The 19,088-nt window shown below is 47.0% G+C and overlaps 8 protein-coding genes across 8 annotated transcripts; 4 read left to right on the forward strand and 4 right to left on the reverse strand.

Moving 5' to 3' along the window:
• Positions 1-387: 387 nt before the first annotated feature.
• Positions 388-732, forward strand: DFL_000486 (uncharacterized protein; the record flags this gene model as incomplete). Its single annotated transcript, XM_067634026.1, has 1 exon — positions 388-732. One exon carries the CDS (start codon positions 388-390, stop codon positions 730-732), a length of 345 nt encoding a protein of 114 aa, XP_067495025.1.
• Positions 733-934: 202 nt separating this feature from the next.
• DFL_000487 (uncharacterized protein) lies at positions 935-2,002 on the reverse strand (the record flags this gene model as incomplete). Its single annotated transcript, XM_067634037.1, has 1 exon — positions 935-2,002. One exon carries the CDS (start codon positions 2,000-2,002, stop codon positions 935-937), a length of 1,068 nt encoding a protein of 355 aa, XP_067495026.1.
• A 724-nt stretch (positions 2,003-2,726) lies between these two features.
• Positions 2,727-3,391, forward strand: DFL_000488 (uncharacterized protein; the record flags this gene model as incomplete). The annotated part of the gene is made up of 2 exons (XM_067634048.1): positions 2,727-2,816; positions 2,891-3,391. The coding sequence occupies 2 exons, from the start codon at positions 2,727-2,729 to the stop codon at positions 3,389-3,391; spliced, it is 591 nt and encodes a 196-aa protein (XP_067495027.1).
• Positions 3,392-3,994: 603 nt separating this feature from the next.
• DFL_000489 (uncharacterized protein) lies at positions 3,995-5,615 on the reverse strand (the record flags this gene model as incomplete). Its single annotated transcript, XM_067634061.1, has 3 exons — positions 3,995-4,626; positions 4,715-5,285; positions 5,340-5,615. 3 exons carry the CDS (start codon positions 5,613-5,615, stop codon positions 3,995-3,997), a joined length of 1,479 nt encoding a protein of 492 aa, XP_067495028.1.
• Positions 5,616-6,822: 1,207 nt separating this feature from the next.
• On the reverse strand, positions 6,823-7,933 carry DFL_000490 (uncharacterized protein; the record flags this gene model as incomplete). The annotated part of the gene is made up of 2 exons (XM_067634073.1): positions 6,823-7,372; positions 7,434-7,933. The coding sequence occupies 2 exons, from the start codon at positions 7,931-7,933 to the stop codon at positions 6,823-6,825; spliced, it is 1,050 nt and encodes a 349-aa protein (XP_067495029.1).
• Positions 7,934-11,778: 3,845 nt separating this feature from the next.
• DFL_000491 (uncharacterized protein) lies at positions 11,779-12,126 on the forward strand (the record flags this gene model as incomplete). Its single annotated transcript, XM_067634086.1, has 2 exons — positions 11,779-11,974; positions 12,071-12,126. 2 exons carry the CDS (start codon positions 11,779-11,781, stop codon positions 12,124-12,126), a joined length of 252 nt encoding a protein of 83 aa, XP_067495030.1.
• Positions 12,127-14,305: 2,179 nt separating this feature from the next.
• Positions 14,306-15,657, forward strand: DFL_000492 (uncharacterized protein; the record flags this gene model as incomplete). The annotated part of the gene is made up of 4 exons (XM_067634097.1): positions 14,306-14,335; positions 14,420-14,456; positions 14,516-14,586; positions 14,662-15,657. 4 exons carry the CDS (start codon positions 14,306-14,308, stop codon positions 15,655-15,657), a joined length of 1,134 nt encoding a protein of 377 aa, XP_067495031.1.
• Positions 15,658-15,954: 297 nt separating this feature from the next.
• On the reverse strand, positions 15,955-17,053 carry DFL_000493 (uncharacterized protein; the record flags this gene model as incomplete). The annotated part of the gene is made up of 4 exons (XM_067634109.1): positions 15,955-16,135; positions 16,198-16,344; positions 16,405-16,665; positions 16,734-17,053. 4 exons carry the CDS (start codon positions 17,051-17,053, stop codon positions 15,955-15,957), a joined length of 909 nt encoding a protein of 302 aa, XP_067495032.1.
• Positions 17,054-19,088: the final 2,035 nt, after the last annotated feature.

The raw sequence follows: 19,088 nt of genomic DNA on the forward strand, positions 1-19,088 counted from the left end.
TGGTCTCACGGGAGAACGAATATTAATTAGCGTCAGGATCTTCGTAGTCTAATGCACGGTATGAGAATGAAGCATACACAGCATGCAACCTCCATTACGTAGTACTTACTACATCATAGGGGGCGAGAAAAGCCGGGTCAGGGTCTGAGTATAAATAAGTAATCGCTTGGAAACAATCCACTTCTTTTCTACCTATTTCCAAGCGTGTACATTAAAGCCTTCAAGGAAATCACCGAGGGATACAAAGTTACGGTCTACATTCAATTCATATCGCATCTTCCCCATAACGAGACACAGAAGAGTTCTAAAAAATAAAACCCACAAGTTCCAGACCCCATGTCCGCGGAAAGCCCAGCCCCAACAACAACCAACACTCGAACAACCAACATGAATAACTCCAAACCATCCAGCGCGAGTGGGATGTCTGGTGTCGGAGCGGCAACTGTCAGAGATTTGAACGCCCAGGAGTGGTCTCAGGCTGTCATCGATGAGCTCCAGCATATCCAAGTCGCGACCCCCCCGATGAAATATATAGTGCCAACGCGGCTGTCAGGAAGCACGGGCGACAAAGCCCACACGCATACCTCGCGCCCGAGGCAAGAGTCAAGTAAACCGTCAGGACATAACCAAAGGAGCACCGGTCAGTTAGATGTACCTCAAAGACCTCAAGCCGGAACGATGGATTCGACGGCTACAATCGACATCGTAAAGCAAATACCAGGAGGTTGGTAAAAAAAGAGTTGACTTGTTGGAATTAATTAGAAACGGGGTATTGAGGTAACTTCCTGTCTCTCTGTTGTACGTGTATCTACACATTTAAAAGCAAAAACCTTAGACGCCTCGCTCAAACTCTATGTGGTATCTTGTCCCCACCCCTGTGTTTTGAAGGAAAATGAATGGGTCTAAAACGACGGCCCACGCCAGCGGCCGAGGGCTAAAGGTAACCCTTGATGGTATCACATGCATCCTTGTAAACCTCTTCGATTCTACTCGGCGGCCATATTGGATTTGGCATTTTATCCCAGGCATGAACGACGCCTTTGACTATCTGAAATTTGACTTCTCTTCCGAGTTCTTCTCGAATCCTGGTTGCGAAGAGCTCTCCTTCTTTCTGAAGCGCATCGAATTGGCACGTGTATATCACGACACGGAGAGGCAAGGCTGCGTCTAGCAGTTCTGTTGGCGCTATGCCTGGCGAGAGAAGTGGGTGTGCGGATTCGTAAGCGTTCAAGTGGGAGTTAAAAATATAAGCAGTGTCGAACATATTAGACATTGCACCTGGCATCGATACTTCAGGGTGCGGGTTCGTATTCCGCCTCTCGTGTCGGGTCTGCGTGAAGTCCACAGATGGATACCACGCAATGATCGCTTTGATGGTGAAATCGGGTAATTGGTATCCTTCGGGCAGCTTGGATACTGGAACGTCAAATTCGTCCGTAATTTGATCCTCAATACCAGGCTCGCTCGCTAGCATTTGCTGTCTGCGAAGTTGTTCCAGTAAGATCGGGGCGGTGAAGGCTAAATTGCCCCCGGACGAGAAACCGCTCAGTATGATTCTGTCCTTATCCAAACACAACTCTTCCGCATTGTCGACAAGGTAGAGAATCGCATCGACCGAATCCTGGACAGCCGTCGGGAAGGTATGTTCCGGAGCGAGCCGATACTCCACACTAACAACAACAGCGCCCAGCTGTTGCATGACATCCTTTGCCCATCTCGCATCATCCGTGCCACTGCCTATGGACATTCCACCGCCGTGAAAATTGACAACAACGGGGAAGCGACTACTTTCCGTCCGTCTGGAGTAAGATTTGGGAACGTAGAATATCAAATTGAAGGTGCCTTTGGTCGGAGAGATTGTAGCTGGGATTTCGACGTAAAACGAGGGCTCTGGGGGCCACGGTCCCGCCCAACTGCCCAAGTACATGCCAAAACTCATGGCGGCTTGTAAGCTCGTTTTTTGGACTTGGAGAAGCCATGACGGTCGCTTGGGAGGAGGCATCCTGGAGCTCGAAGAAAGATCGACTGCTACAGCAGCATGATACACTACGCAATGTAAGGCGCGATGATCCGGAGGGGGTCTATAGCCTTTTATGTTACTTTTTTTGGGTTTATTTTATTTTATTTGTCGCAGATAGTTCAAGGAAAGGCTTTCGGGTCGAACGGATTAGTGGAACTTTGGGGTGAAGGTTTTACGGCCGTCGCACGAGCAGGGCATCTGCGACACCATAGAAGCTCAGTCAGCAAACGCCCATGACGTCATACAAAAAATATCACACGCAACACACTTTGCTTGTCGAGTCGATTTCTCCCCAACGCCCAGCTCTTGTGTTGCAACATCTATATTTACTCCAGCGCCTGGTGACATAGCCAACGTTGTATATAATGTAATGGAGTTCTCGCAGTTGGTCCATGCGCTCACGTATGTTCTAGAGAAAGAACCACTCGGAATTGTAATTCGTTAGCCTGGCCGATAGCTATCCCAGCCAATGGTATTTTGAGGCGAACCAATGACGCCCAAGTGAGTGAATTCGCAGATTCGAGAGCAATCTGTGGCCGCCGAGCCTATAAGCCGATAGACGTCCACTGTCCGTGATAACCGGAATAAATTTAACTCGAGAACCACGTGCCATCTTCTCTACAACATCCTCCTTCACTTCATCACCTCCCACGAGCAACCATCAAACCATCTCAACCACCTCATCCAACCCACCATCTCGACCAAAATGAAGCTATCTAAAATTCTCTCTATCTTCAGTGCTGCCACTGTTGCGGTCTATTCACAGGGAGCTCCTCCTCCCATTCCAGAATGCGCGGTATGTCCACCTCCCCCGTAGTTAGTTTCGCGTTGTTAGCGATATATAGCTGATACCCTATATTGATATTATAGGAAGGCTGCATTCAAGGCGGTCTCGGTTCATCCAACTGCGATCCTACTGATTTCAAATGTCAGTGCGCTGATACCGAGGCCCTCAGAGCCGTCATGGACTGCGTTAAAGCCAAATGCCAACCTTCCCAGATTCCAGGTAACAGCCCGCCACCAGAGCTGCCCTCCTACGAAGCAATTCCGTTGCTAATACACTACCTAGGTATCATCGCTGCTGCGTCTGCCATCTGCTCAGAATACGGAGGCAACGATATCTCTGACGTCCTGAAGTCCGTCGTTGCTTCGGCTACCTCCGTCGCCTCCGAGGTCTCGTCGCGTATCAGCAGTGTCACTGGCAGCCAAAAAATCCTCACGACTGCCACTCCCGCCGAGACCTCCATTGTCAATGAGACTTCCGCGGCTCCTACCCCTACCGGATCTCCAAACGGAGCTGGGAAGAATATCATCGGTGGAAGCTTCGGTTTCATCATCCCAATTGCTGGCCTCGTCGCCATTGGCCTCTAGCGGTCTCCTCTGACCTTTTTACATTTGTCATACCAACCTTGGTTTCTTTGGTTTATTTCACTTTCCCGTGCTAGATTAGTAATCAGCCTCGAGGATTAGCAGTCTAGATCATGTGGGAATAACTACTACTACAATTCAAATCCCTTTTAACTCGGTGTGACAGTCTAGAATTCTCTTGAAATGTTCGGTTCACATTCACTTTCTAATGTCCTCCAAATAACCTTTTACATGTCTAATTCTAAGAGCTCGAAGGGGTTGCAACAATCTATGGCCTCCGAACCCTTCTCGCTTCGACGATAATTTTCAGGTATATTAATCAAGTAGTAATGCAGAATAGCTCCAAATCTATGAGTATATTAAAAGCACCGTTTAACGCCAGAGAACAATATGCATGAAAAAACTCTGCCTCGAATCGCTGAATTCGAAGTTGAACCAACAAACGGTTATCCATGGTATGCGCTGAACGCAAAAGCATAGAGGTGTGGAAACCAGGAGAATCGTCCTGAAAATAAAACCTGACTAAAACGCCATCCCGATCCGGCATGCTAGGAGTTCAAGTTAAAATGATGCAAAGAAACTTTAACTCTCGACGATATAAAATTACTATCTTATTCCCTGGCTAGCATCCCCGTGAGATGTATCTTTCCCCAACATATTCTTTGTTGTTACCGATGAACCCACATTCTCAACATCTTTATCATATTCCCCATTACGACTTGCCGCATTCTCTGAGAGTGGGTTCGAAATTCCATGTTCGACACCTGTTGCTCTACCCGGTACGCCTCCTTGAATCGATATGCTGCTAACGCTATGGTTTTCATTCGGCGCGTCCCCTTCTATAGGACTATCCATCCTAATCCACCGCTCCTCTGTTTCCTCGTCCGTCTCACCTCGCGGATCGCTTCGTGTAGCGGCGGTCACGCTGATCCTCTGTAGGCGACTTAATCGGCTACCTCCATCCGTAAGGTCTACTTTGATACGAGACCCATCCCTGCTCCGATGTTCCAAAATCAAGACTTTGAGCGCGGGTATGCAAACGACGATGAGGCCGGTCATCTGTTCGAACGAAGTCCAGAAACCAACTAAGGGGATGTTAGAGGTAAGGCCGATAGACACCGTCCGGCCGATTGTGCTCGCTATGCAGACACCACCAAGTGCGAAAATGGACATGACGCCCCAATGCTGCCGACGGTTGAGCGACAGGGATTTCAGAATCGGAAAAGGGAGGGCATAGACTGAATACATGAACGGTAACATATTAGCCCTTCTCATGCATTATATTTCCAACTCTTGGAACACCGGAGTGCAAACCTTGGAACTTACTCATAAAATCGGTTACGATGTGGAATGCCGTTAATGTAAAATACGGCTCGTAACTGCTGTACGCAAAGCACCTCCCTTCGTTTCCCTTCAACATCGTGACATCCCAATTCCTATCCACGGGTATGCACCAAAGTGCCATCAAGAGCATGCTGGCGATAAACCCGACCCCAACAACTACCCACGTAGCATAAAGGCAATTCCTCAACCATTTCATAGACGGGGGTACCAACCCTCCATAGAGGAGCAAAAAGCAAACTTTCAAGCCCCAAAGTTCGCAGATATAAGGGAAGCTGCTAGCGTATAATATCTGCAACACGACGACGAGTTCTTCGAGATAACCCCCACCGTGGGCTTCGAAGGCTGCGATAAGGTCGGATTCATACGTAAGGTTTTCGGCGAAAAGACCCTTCGAGGCTGCGATGGTGTCGCATACTGCTGTTGAAAGGAAGCAGACTAAGACAAAAAATACCAGGCCGTCACTGAAGCTTGGGTTGCAGGTGATGAATATACGGACGAGGAGTCGAAAGAAGACGAAGAACGCGGCTAGTCCGAAGAAAGCCCATTCGCAGGCCTATATAAAAACCTCCTTAGCATGTATGGACAAACTTGATGTAGAATGACGTACGATTGCCTGCTTGCCTGAAATGGCCATTCCCAAATCACCAGGTGTCGACACCGGTTCCGAAGCGAATCCCTCATCGATGCTACTTAGAATAGCACAGAACCCTTGTGCATCTTCGAATATCCAATTAAGCCCCTCGTTGTCGTAAATCGAAAGTCGTATCTCGGTCTCAAGAAAGAAGATTTGCCTCCAACTCCAGCCAAAACGTGGGTGCACTGGCCAATATGTAGGCGCACGTATATACTGAGGGAGGACAAGCGCTTGTAAGCAGGATCGCATTGGACCCCCCAGCGATTTTCCGTGGGAGGTCTTCATTCGCTCCGTTGGAAAAAGGCGATAACTTTAGTGTGAGTGGACCTTTCCATGGATCTCAACATGAGACAAGGCTTGCCTATACTTTATCACAGTATATGCACACATGTGGATTCCGGTTCGGTCAAATTTTTTCTCACGATGGATCAAAGGGACCCGCTCGTCACGAAACTTCGAAGCTTATATTTACTGTGTAGGGTTGGCACCGCCCGTCGGCAATTGGTCGCGGAACTGCCGCAAGTTGGTGGAGAACAGAGCTCAGGAATTTCCCACAAAGGGGAAACGATAAGCACTGCGTGTTCTTGTATATATAAAGTTGACAGCTAGGGTGGACCCGACTCCCCGGTTCCGTGATATCGATCCAACCTTCGCTGAGTTTTGTTTTTGAAATACTGATGCATGGTGTGTTTCGAAGCCTTATCGTCAATCGACGTCAAGCAAACCCTTGATATCGCGATGCCCAGCTTGTTTATGGAGGCGAAGCGTTGGACAAGCCTCCCGATCCCAGATAGGCGACGAGGCTTCAGCCAGGGCTTGGACCTCGCCCTTCGCGATTGCTCCATTGCCAGCTCGAAGAAACAAAAAAAAAAAAGTTAGACTGGATACCTTCCGTGCTGAAACGGGAGAGGCCTTGGAAAACTTCAAACTCTTTTTTGTGTTTGGCCACGTCAATTCAAGCTGCTCATGTCCATTCTCGATCGGTTTACCCAAAACAGAGCTGGTTTGTCACCATTTCCAGGCAGGGTTGGGGCTAGCGAGGTTAGTAATACGGGGTAACACATGACTAAAAGTTCCATTTCAGCCACTAATGAGGTTCATGGCTGGTGCCTACATGCACGCCTATCGACGATAGACGGATTCTACTAGAGGCCGCTTTCACTGCTCTGGATGTTATTCTAATCGTCGGAAGTACTTGCTGATATATGTACAAAAAAGGTGTATGGCTCCAACGCTTCAAAAACCAAAACGCCGCCAGGATCCCGTCCGGATGATATGTATATGTACAGTAGGTGAATGCTAAATTTGAGATAAATCAAATAAAAAACGTGAGTGTGTGTGGGTGAGCATGCATTTTTCACGCCGCATGCAGGAAGGGAGTGTCGAGGTACCCGCCCTGGAAGGCACCCTTGAATTTCCAATAATTCGTTAACAGTTCAACCAACCCTCGAAACTTTTACCTGATGATTCCTCCTAAAAGACCTCTTAACCCCTCCTCTCTCCGTAGGCAAACGAATAACGTTGCAATAGCCACCCGTTCGTCACACCGACTCGGATCGACCAATAATGCCGAATGGTGCTTCCGTTTGATGGCGGAGTATTTTGCGCATAGTTCGCCATCGACCACCTTGGAACTTGACTCCGCGGAGGCATTATTATATCGTCGTAAGACACGAGTCCCATCCTCCTCTATCGTCCACCTGTAGTGAAAACTGTCGAATATAAAGTCTTTTGATTTTGCTCCAGGTGATGTCATCGTCAACATTTTTTGTGTCATCTTTTTAGGTTGCTGTCGCCTAGATGTTGATGTTATGGATGCCGCGGAAGAGTTGGAGATTGAAGAGTTGCATGATTGCGGACGAGGTCGAGCATTGGGACCGGAAGGTGGGAAAAAGACAGTGATTACTTTGTGAGGGTGGAGTGGGAGCGAAAAGTTTGCTATTTGAGCAGAGGTGTCGACGGACAAGAGCGAGAAGGATGATATCGAGTTTGCAGAGAGGATATACCTAGGGAGAAACAACAGTTAGCAATTTTCCCATATTGGCACAATCTTTAGCTCATACTTACCCATCCAGATCCACATCAGCGGCATTAGACGCCTCCACAAGTCTGTCCTGCACATCCTCGGGTACACCCTTATCAATGTGCAGCTTAGGGAAATGAATGGTTACGTCCGATGCCGCCATCCGGCCCTTCTTACCATCCGATCTCTTCGCCGCTGGTGTTTTGAGCAGGAAGACCTTGCTCGGAGTGAACGACCTCGTTTTCCGTCTTCTCTTGGACGAAACCTTTGTTATTTCAGGCGAAGTTGGCGCAGGCAACATGGGTAGCGGAATCGCAGAGGCGTCTAGACTCGCGGTCGAGAAAGGTCGGTCGGTTCCTTCTGTCGCATCTTCCACCGCGTGGTAATTCTCAGTAGATGGTGCGTTTACTATTATCATGGGGCCTTTATCCTTTGCTCCCGTTGCTTCCACTTTTTCTTCCTCCGGCTTCGCCGGTGCTGACGTCCAAAACGTGCTGAAGAGCGGCATGATTTGATGGGTAGTCTTCTTGGCGATGAAGTCCATCTGGTATGATTATAAACTCATCTGATGGAAACAGATGTTCAGGTAACACCACAAATCTAGTGCAAATCTGGGTCGGCCGGGTTTATAAAACTATACCGTTGGAAGACTCGACACAGATGCAGAGGTTCGAAGATGGTCGCTCTAGATGACAGGATAGATTAGTAATTAGAACGGATTATATAAAACAAAAAGAATATATTTCCGGGTTTAGAATCTAACACAGAATATAAAGACAAAAGAGGACACCAACCTGCAGGATATGTGGTACCAGGTTGCGATAAAGTGATTGTTATCCTGTTGAGGCTCCAGGAGTGTGACGAAGCAGGGCGGTGCACAAGACTAGCCGGACACGGCCGGTCGGGACTATATTCGCACCGTTGCGCCAGGTGATGTGTTATTCAGCGGACAGTTTACCAAGAAAGGCAGAAATCCCAGTAAGCTGACAGGATCTTTGCAACTTCGGACGATATTTGGTCCTATCGGAGAAGTACAAAGGTTCCGAATCGATATGGTTTGGATCAAGTCGCGAGCGGATGTATTAGAAGTTGTGTTGTCAGTGTTGGGTGAGTCGACGATGAGATTATACTGTGATGATATCCGATTACAACGTTGACAATAAACGATTTGTATGTATTTGTAAAAAAAGAAAAATATATATTTATGTATAAAAAAATGTATCTGTCGGTCTTCTATTATACTGTGATGTGATGTCGATGTTGAATATTCGTAAAGAAAGTAAAATGTTATCGGGTGAGCGAGTGCTTGATGAATAGTGAGTGGATCTGCTAGGGGATGACGTCCGTAATATATTTTAGGCTTCGTTTTCCACCGGGCTTCTCTGCATGCAACAAAACTCGTCTATTCCACGTTTCCGGTTTCAGAACCCACCTGCGAACCTTGTCGGCCCTCCCGCTAAAAGGAAGAAATAACGTTACGAAAGAAATGCCTTTTTTGTCCTGAACGAGGGGGCTTGGAGACGCTCAATTGGACGCGCAAGGGACTGAGTTTGCATGAGGAAGAAATGTGGATTGTATGTGTGTATACGCAACTATGGAAATTATAGAAAGCGCTTACGTCTCACGGTGCTCCTCCAAATTTAACCAGGAGAAGATCCAGAAAGTTTAGGTTCGTATCTCGTATACGGCTTAGGTCAAAGTGCTCTTTAACATTTGCGGCACCAGCCAGGCCCTGGATCCAAAGGCGACAAAACGGAAGGTTTTGCGTTGTTGACGTAGGCTCATGCGGGTGGTTGTACAGGAATGCGCCTGTCCCAATGGAGTATTTGTCGAGAAGCTGGAAGGATTTTATCACCGGCACGAGGTACGGTTCGGATGGGGGGCGGTGCTTGGACGAAGAGACAGGAAAACTTTTATCCCAAGGCTGCGAAACCGTCCCATTCTGTGACGAACATTATATACAGTAAGGAACTTCACCATTCGAACCACCAAAACCTTCGCCCCCTCATGCGCTTGGAACTTCCTGGCCTCTTTCTGTATCAGGCGAACCATAAAAGCAGACTTTTCTCTCTCCGATTTTGTTTTTTGATTATTACGGGGCTCTGTGGGAGGACCGAACTAGCCCTTGGGCTTGAGAATTTGCTGAAGAAGAAACCTCCTCTCGGTCCTTAAAGGTGCCGAAACGCCTGCTTATACACGCCAAGCACGGAAAAGGATACATGTGTGACCATCGGAGGGAAGAAGCCAGGCTTTCGGCAAGGAGAATGGCAGGGCTCGAACCACCAACATTAACGACACTTGCTAAGCAACCATCAACGATAGGTGCAGACATGGCCTTTTGCCTTGAAGGACGGCTGCCCAAGCTGCAGATGTGGATAGCAATAGCGAGCAATCCCCGCACTCCCTCATGCAGAAAGCTGCAGATACTTTTCACTAGAGCCTCACGATCCTCCGGGTCAGCGGAGTCGACGCATTGTGGCATTGTCCTGTTCCACATATCGACATGTATATGTAGACAGACACGTACAAGTTGGGGCTGAACCGCGTCTAAATTCACAGCCGAATGCTAAGCTCTCTTGTCCAAGCTGGTTAATAACGTTAATTGTCTGCGTGATCCTTGGTTTCATGGATTACCACTTTGCAACCATTTTACCTTAATACCTGGTAATAAAACTTCTTTCTCGGCCTGTGAGGTTTCTTTCAAACCAAAATGCAAGAGGCTGTCTGTACCTAATGCAACTAAGCATGCATCAGGAATGTCAGCAGCATTCACAAACCACAGAACACCGGTTCTCGGAATCTTCTTGCTCCGAGCCCAAGCAATTTTTGATGGGAAGCTCGGACCCCGCAGACCGAACTGCATATTCGTCGTTTTCGCTCGTTCAGAAGCTAGACGAATAAGAAGTGGTGTGAAATGGAACCCTGGAAAGAAATTCCAAATGCATGGCTCCGGACCCGGCTTCCGAAACCTTCCGGCTAGCCCTCTCTCGATCCAACAGCAACAACGCCAAAAGTCACACGACCGACGTGGCCAGCAGCAGTCGGGGTGTGATTCTTTCTCATCGAATCCCAACCAATAACTACAACCGGCCGACAATGCAAGGAAGAGACCCGCCCCAGTCGGTGTTTTCAACAAAGCCGATACGAGATACGCGAAGCGAGTAATTTTATATCGAACAAAAAAGCGTACCACGTACGGGCCTATGCATCGGCGTCTATATTGGGTCCGACTCTCCGGCGTGGGATTATCCCTCTCAGCTACCAACAGTTCTTCCTCAATACGGGGTAAGATATACGAGAGACGGCATCTTCCGCTAACATATCGCTATCCGGATCTTAAGTTAACCGTTGCTGGTTTGAAAATGCATCTACTATGTAGCGCCCGAGAAGAGGCGGGCAGTCGCTCATGTGTTCATAAAATCGGGACACCTATCTACTTGGTCAACCAATCACCTTCAAAACAATGGCCGTAAAGCAAACAACAGAGTCTATCATTATGAAGTCGGAACGTCTATACGCTCTCGCAGATACATGCTATCTATGAAACGAATCGAACATATATTAACGCCGCATAATCAAATGGCTGGACAGGATAGAACTTCGCAAAACCTTCCTGCCCACTACCCTTGAATCTGAGCCCGTATTGACCCTCAATTAGGTTAAAGAATACGACAAATTTGGTCAAGAAATTTCTCCCAGTGTTGACGTAGGGCGTAAAGCTAGTGCTATTTTAAAATTTTGGATGGGCTCATCCCATTCCTCCGATTCCCGTTCGTAATCGTATAAGTCGCAATCGGACTCTTCTCATCCGGAATCGCAAATTTGATCTCGCCATCCGGTTGAAACTGCCCCCCGGTCTTTAAATACATCTGTGTAACACCAACGTCGACCAGAAGAGAACCCTGGAAGCCTGTCGCATAAGTCATTATTCAGGGCGACAGAAACTTTCGGTCCCGCCCACGCTCGTTGGTCCTTCTCCCAGTTTGGCCTCTTTTCTAGATCCATAGTTACGAATCCTTGAGTGTTGTTGCTTGTTAAGCCGATAATGATAGACCAGTCGGTGATTATATAACCGGGATGATATTTGGCCCGGTCGATGGTAACATTATTAATCGAAACGATACTAATCATCGCGTTTCGATCCGGAGTGGCTTGAGAGGATGTATCCCGATCTCTTCCGAATCCAATACCAAAATACGGTTGCTGTTACTGCTCTCTTAACAACCCCCGTCGTAGCATTTGGTTGTACTGAGGGCACCTGGCAGCTCTTTCGACTGCAAGAACCGGAGTCCTGGACATAATTCGAACTCCCCTTGGTCCGAAGTATTCGATCTCAATATCCGGAATCCAATACCCCTCCTCTAGAATTTTCGACGACGAATAGAAAACATGCCCTTCTTCAGCCTCCTCGGGGTCAAAACCAGGAAAAAAAGATTTGTCCATCAAGGCGCCGTCGACCCGGTATCGATGGTCGCAGGTCGGTGGATACCATTAACAATTATATTGAGAGCAGGGGCTACCCTCCAGCCCACGTTCAAAGCCCATCCGACCTCTGCCGTTTCCGTAAAGTCGGCGAACTTGTCGGGTACGGGCACTTCTATCATACTATCATTGAAGAATGGTGGATGAGATGTTGCTAATTTTGACATCATAACGACGGCCCGAGAATACGGAGATGTAGGCATTTTTGCGACAGCTTATGAAACTTCGAAGCTGAAGGCAATAAATCGCACGTGATAGCAATAATTCTAAACGGAATAGCTGACGAAGCCAGCAGGTATTAGGAAACAGTGTATTGGATATGAAGATTGCGAATTTAACGAAAGTATGGTAGATAAATTTAACGAATGTGTAATATATAGTAGGAACGTGGATGAAAGAACGATAGTACTCTTCGGATATCAAAGCCTTGGTGGCATATATACCATGGACCGACCATCTACACCTCAATACATTTCAATCAATTGATGCAAAAGCAGGCGCATGAATCACCAACCGAATACCTGAAATGGGAGGCCTATACTCTATACGCTAGCTCGTTCTAGAGACAAAATTGGGAATCGCAGAAACACAAGAAGTACGTATAGCCATACGAATACGCATTTTGCGCCTCGACTAGATATCCTCATCGGGAGCCCACGACGCTGCCTATGGATGTGCACTTAACACCTTTCTATATCAGCTTAAGTCCTGTTTCGTCAATAGACCTCCAAATGGCTAGCAATGCGTACTGCCGGCAAATCATAGCGATCATGGTACGTATCAGGAGGTTTTGTCCGGCTCCTTTATTTGGGTCGTTGTGAAACTAGCTTGGGCCTTCTTTCCAGTTTGGTCACCTTTCCAGGCCCCTCCCCCCCAGTTGTAAAAACCATATATAGAATCACTTGCTAACCAGTTCGAGGTTTCGTCGAAATAACCTCGATTGGGAGTGAGGAGAAGAAAGGAAAGGAAACCGAGCGCAAGTAACCCGAGACTAAATCCCGATGAATGGTATTTCGATCGATGTGATAGACATTCAATACATTCTTCAGCTACCCTAGCGACATAACGGTTCAGCGTCAATCCCTTCTGTTGCAAACTTAACCGAGCAAACGGCCGGCCGGGATCAAACCCCCCTCCAAATCTACGACGCACATCTATTGAAACATACTTTACAGAGCTAAGTGGTACTCGTCCGTAGCATGTGTTTGTGTGATTACACATGTTTAGATAACCCGTGGTCGCACAGACCCTTGACACTTGTCGTCTGCGCCCCATGTGGGATCAAATGTCCAACAAACGACAATTTGATATCGCACGTGCCTCGACAGTACTTTTATGTGCGGGGTGTCGAAGGTATTCTATGCTAGTAGAATTAAATTCCTGGAAGCCGCGGCAAGGGTGATTCGACAACTCTACTAAGCAACGCCTATGATTGCATTGCAATGTGATACAAACCATCTTTATAAATCCAAATGAGGAATTAAACGAGCTATATGCCGACATTATATATCCGCGAGCGGTCTAAGTCGCCTGGTGGCGATTTAGACTCGAAGCCATACTCAACTCCGTATATGCATCTTCATGTTCGAACCTTTAATCACGGATATTCGTTGATCTTACCGAGGTTCCACGCCCACAATTGCCCGATTTTGAAGCCCTTCCGAGCCGTCTGTAACGCGATTGGTGGATTGTTCCCGGCAAAAGTGTTTAAACCATGTCAGGTCCCACCGCCTTCAACTCATACTTCTGGCTTCTGAAAATTTGCCTTCTCATTCGCACTCAGGCTACAATGTTTTCAACAGGTTTGAGCAGCTGGGACCATGAAATATGTAGATCTGATGCCAGGAGGCTGGTCCCCAAGTTTCGGACTGCGAAGTTTGGGCGGCTCCACTTACAGGGCTTTCTAGCCCGCCCTTCTGGAATGTAAGAAGATGCTCTTGTGATATATTTCTCGCTACGCCTCCTAGCCTTTGCATTTGTATCAGCCCAAAAGCTTCTTTACTCCTTACCTAATACCATACTTTGACTTCGTCTACGCGTTGAGGGACGTCAGCAAACTATCTCGGCTCCGGACTATGCGTTAAAGAGAACGACTGGACAGCATCGGTGCGCCGAAGGGGAGGACCGGAGGGGACGAATATAATTATAACCTAATGACCGGATATTCGAATTCACTCGAAAGTCGCTCAACACATCTGCACTCATAATGCCTCCACTACATCCTCAGACTCCCCTTGATAGGGAATATATCATATCGCTTTTCCCGCTATTCAGAAATTTCCCACCAGACTTCCAGTTTCCTTTGGAGGCGGATCCTGATTATGTACCGGGACGGAATTCTCTTTATTGTTTAATTAGTGGCTCAATAGTTTGTTCTTTAACTACTGTTGTGGCATGCTTACGATTTTGGGTGCGGGCCAAGTCAAGCTTTGGGATGGATGATTGGGTTATGATACCAGCATTCGTATGTGGCAGAAAATAACCCGCTAGGTTACCCAACGTGATAAACGAACAGTGGGTCTAACACTTCCACTCGATAATTAATCAGCTATGTTACTGTGTCTTCAACTGTGTCAATATAGTCGGTGGGTATCCCGATGTTCGAGATATCAAGCCTTACGCTAAATTTTGATGACCCAATTAGGTCTTTCGGATACCGGCCTTGGTTACCATTTGTATGATCTTTCTACAAAAGATATCCATAATTATCTCATTGTAAGATTATCACTTCCCTCGCTGCTATAATATAGAATTTCCAGTGATACCTAACAACCTGGCATTCGAATTCAGGTACAATACCTTCATACCGTGTTCTGGACCCTGGCTCTTCACCTCACCCGATGTTCAATTCTACATCTTCTGCTCCGGCTCGCGCCCGCGCAGTCCCTGATTAAACGTAGATTTCTTCAAGGGGTTCTCTTTTGTTCCTATGCATTTCTATTCGCCAATCTTGTGGTTCTTATTTTCGAATGTCGACCCGTTTCGGCTGCCTTCGACCTTCGATCCAGACTGGACGGAACTTGTGCAGGCTCCACATCTGTGGATATCTATGCTGGGTTATGTGCCGGACATATTGCGCTCGACCTGCTCACCATCCTTCCACCCATCCTCGTCATCTATAGACTTCCGATGACCACAGCGAAGAAATTCAATCTCTATTTCATCCTCGCGTTAGGAGTTATCACTATTATATTTACATCAATTCGGATGTTTCTATTTTACAGCATCATGGTCAAGTCGTTTGATTTGACAAGAAACGCCACAGCCGTCGGCTTCTGGAGTATCATGGAGAGCAGTCTTGCGGTAACGATCGCTTGTTTGCCGGCACTCAACCGTTCTATTGTAACATTTTGTAGATGTTTCCATGGCCGAAAGAGCGAACAAGGGAGCACACAAAGAATTCGGAACAAGCATGGAATTATTAGGTTTGATGGGAAAATATACAAAGGGCAGGCGAAATATATCAGCTATTCTGCCGCAGCAACGGCACAGGGTGGTACTATGCAGAGTTATGTGGAGATACCCGACACAAGGGTCGAATCGGATGAACAACTCGATAACCCTACAACCGTGGACGGCAAGGGACCGGACTCATATCCGGATATTACCGTGGAACGAAGCTTCCAAGTTATAGAGGAACGAGCTTCTGTGATAGACCATCAACTGGAGTCTCAGCGAGCAGGATCCTCTCTCGCACATCCTACGAAGGCTCGGTTCTTCTCGGGTTATAGACGGTCGTCACCACCTGATTTGGATGAGAATGAAATGATTATTATTAAAAAGTGATTTATGCTAATGTACGTACTATAGCCAATGATACCCTAGTGTTTTTTGTTTTTTATTTATTTTTTATTTTTTTTTTTGGGGGGATTCGTATGAAGTAAACCGCGATGCAAATATGTTTTGTATGGTTCGATATATGTACATAAGTGAGCCCAAAATGACCTCACTCTTTTGTCCGGAACAAACTCGATCAAAGGCAACCATAGTTTGGGAAGCATACACCTTCGGGTAGGAATTGACGTAAGTCATATCCTTGTATACATTTGAGGTGCCGGCATATATGCTATAAGATAGTCTCGCTTAACGAGAGCAGCCAGAGATGTTGGAGAGTGCGGCTGGGCACCTGACTTCAACAAAGTTGACGCTCGGGTTGTCAGAGCCAGCGAACCAGTCGAAGCGGAAGAGGCAGCCGGCTTGCAGGGCGGAAGGAAGGCCATTGCATTCGCTACGGGAAGAGACACCTCCATATCGTTGACCCCAGCTACACCATCGTTAGTTCGGGTTCGTAGCATCTTAAAGTATTTGATAGAAGGCATGACTTACTTGGAGGCTGGAGTGCCTGGGAATTGACGTGTGCAGGCATCGAAGATACCGAAACCGCTACCTGGGAAGGCTAAGTCGAAGTGGTTCTGGCCGAGATCGCCACCAGTGTTGGTGGCCTGGACAATGAGCTTCTTGCCAGAGGCGGGTCTGTTTGAAGCATTTCATTAGCACATGTTTCGCTCGAATTACCATTCCAAAGATGCATACCCAGAGGTCAAGGTGAGCTCGTAGCAAGAGCAGCACCATTGCTGTTCAGTACGGCCGGCAATGCTCACTGCAGCAAAGCCGTAAGCAAGGCTATCGCTAGCAACCTGTGGCTGCTGGTTGATGCACATGAAAGCATTGCCACCATCACAGGCTGACTTGGCGTTAATTGGGTCATTGGTGATCCTGTTACCGCTGGCGTCACAGACGTTAGGGATAACAGGTCCCTTGTTCGGCCAAGCGCAAGAAGCTTTGCAACAATCCCTAGAAACATAATATTATTAGATCAACTCTGGAATATATATATATCCATTTTATGAGCAGATACTCACCAGTATCTTGTGGTCTGTCCAGATCCAGATGCACCACCTGGGATAGGTTGAGCACCACTTCCGCCAGTTTGCTGGTTATTCTGGGAGGTGGTTGTACGAGTGGTCGCCGAAGGAGTCGTAGTGGTGCGTGCAGTTGTCTGAGGGTTACCGTTTCCACCAGGGATGCACTGAGAATACCAATCGTTGTTGTAACTACATGTGCTTCCACTCTCACAGCTCGTGGGACCTGTCCAACCGTTACCGCCACACTGTCCCCAGACGCTCTGCTGAGCCGAAGCAGCACCGGCCAAAGCGGCAGAAACAATCAATGCAGTCTTCATATTTACAACGAACAAGAAAGCTATACTAGCTTGTAGTATTTCGGTAGAATAAAAAATAAAAAAACGTCGAAGGAAGATGTATATTATGCTGAACCCCAGGCTCTGTGTTGAAGTTTGTTGCAGGAACAAAGAAATATTGGCATCTCACTGACGTCTGGTCGTGAACCTTTTATAAGAATATAATACAATGCAAAGGGGATCGATTTATAACCCCGGAGAGCTACGATTTCAGCCGTGGACTATGGTCACCAGGGTAGCTTTCTCCACTCTTGGAACTTTTTGTGCATTGGATTGTCCAGTGGTTAACCAATAACCCCACGATATCAGTTTTGGGACGAGTCAATCTCTGGGGTGTTTGGGGTTTATCCGTTTCTCAACCCATGATCGAATTTACGTTTTTGTTATCCGGGCTTGCAAGCTTGTTATATGCCTTGATATGTGAAACATGATAGCTCAATGTATGGAACAATATATACTCTGTATATGATCGATTGCTTTGTAGTTGGTATCTGGTGTGCAGCGTCGTATATCGGTATGTAACGTTGACAAGGCGTGGTCGTGGTTTGACGCTAACATCGTTGACGTCGGAAATCAAACCAGCTCGACCCGTCGGCAGGTTCGAAGAGATTCCTGACTACAAACAAAATCATTTTGCTAAGAGATACTAAGAGGCACAGGAGACACAGGATCAAGTGTATCTACATCATCAATGATCCGATGTTCAGACATTTGTTTCTTGGATTCTACAGGGGATCCTTGGATTTTCTCCTTTAGGCGGTCAGCCGGTCCGTAGGCCGTTATAAATCTGAAACGGGTAAGTGCGTCCGCCCAGAGATTAAACATTTGGGATGAACAGGGGTCCTCAAAGCCACATGATTTGATGGTATATTTGTAGCCTCGATGGAAAGTCCACAATACCCCGCTGTTTGAAGATGCTGCTTCTATTGTTCTTATCCTTATGTATACGGGTAAATTCATGTGGATGTGACGTCAGTAAGAAGATACCGACGCCTTGTTTCGATACATACAGTATTCAATACGCTCTTACACCTGTATATTTATCGGGGCTCGAGGCAAAATTTCGAAAAGGTTCGAAAGATCCTCTCCGGAAGGCTATCAATCCGGCATTGGGATCTCTAGGGCTCACAGCTGTCAAATTACATTTGAGGCACTCAGATGGAAAACAGCTACCTTCAAAAAATCTGGAAGAAATTCCATAAACCAGCAGCTCCTTGTAGCTGAGAGTTTTAAAATGTTTAAATTAAAAAAATTACCCGCATCCCCAGAATACTTTTTTGAATCCTGGTCGGGCCGAGTAGGCTGAATGAAGGCTAGTTGGTTATTATGCAGATGCCGAAACAAAGGGTAGAGAAAGCCCTCGTGTCTTTGTAGGTTTGTTCCGGCGTTTTTCCTCCAAAGCGTCTCTCTTTAGGACGGCGAGAGCGGATGCTAGCATTGCTACTTCTCCAATATATTTGGTATTTGCGTCAATTATGACCCTCTTCGAATCAAGGCTTGAAGTCCTTCGCATGCTCCCTACTCTCCGAGTTTGTGATCGTGGGGCTGGTGACGATGACTCCACCAGCCCCTCAGACACCCATAAATCAAATATATCCTCATTTGTTCGACATTCCCAAGTGATAGTGGTGCCGCGGTCGCCAGAAAATCGTATCTTGTGGCCCTTTGATTTCCCCCAAAACTTTGTTCTTGTGTCAAAACCAAAGCTTCTAGAGGAGAGGATATTCGAGAGTTCCTGAAACTCAATTGTCGGTTTTTGGAAAGATGCGAAGGATATTGCTGCAATCGTATCATAAGTCGGCGTCAACAGGACGGACCTGAATCTTGGATCAACCGAAAGATAGTAAGCGACTGGCAGCAGTTCCATATAATCTTCTGGTCTTGGAATTTCAGATGGCTCTCGAAGTCGAGAGATAACAATGGTGCGTTCCCGTCCAAAGTCAAGTGTATAGTCAAACAAAAGGCTCACAGGCCCAGTTTTTGGTATGTAGTCCTCTCCTACGGTGCTTCGAGAACT

Source organism: Arthrobotrys flagrans (assembly GCF_004000055.1).
Source record: "Arthrobotrys flagrans strain CBS H-5679 chromosome Unknown unitig_15, whole genome shotgun sequence".
Classification (NCBI taxonomy): Eukaryota; Fungi; Ascomycota; class Orbiliomycetes; order Orbiliales; family Orbiliaceae; genus Arthrobotrys; species Arthrobotrys flagrans.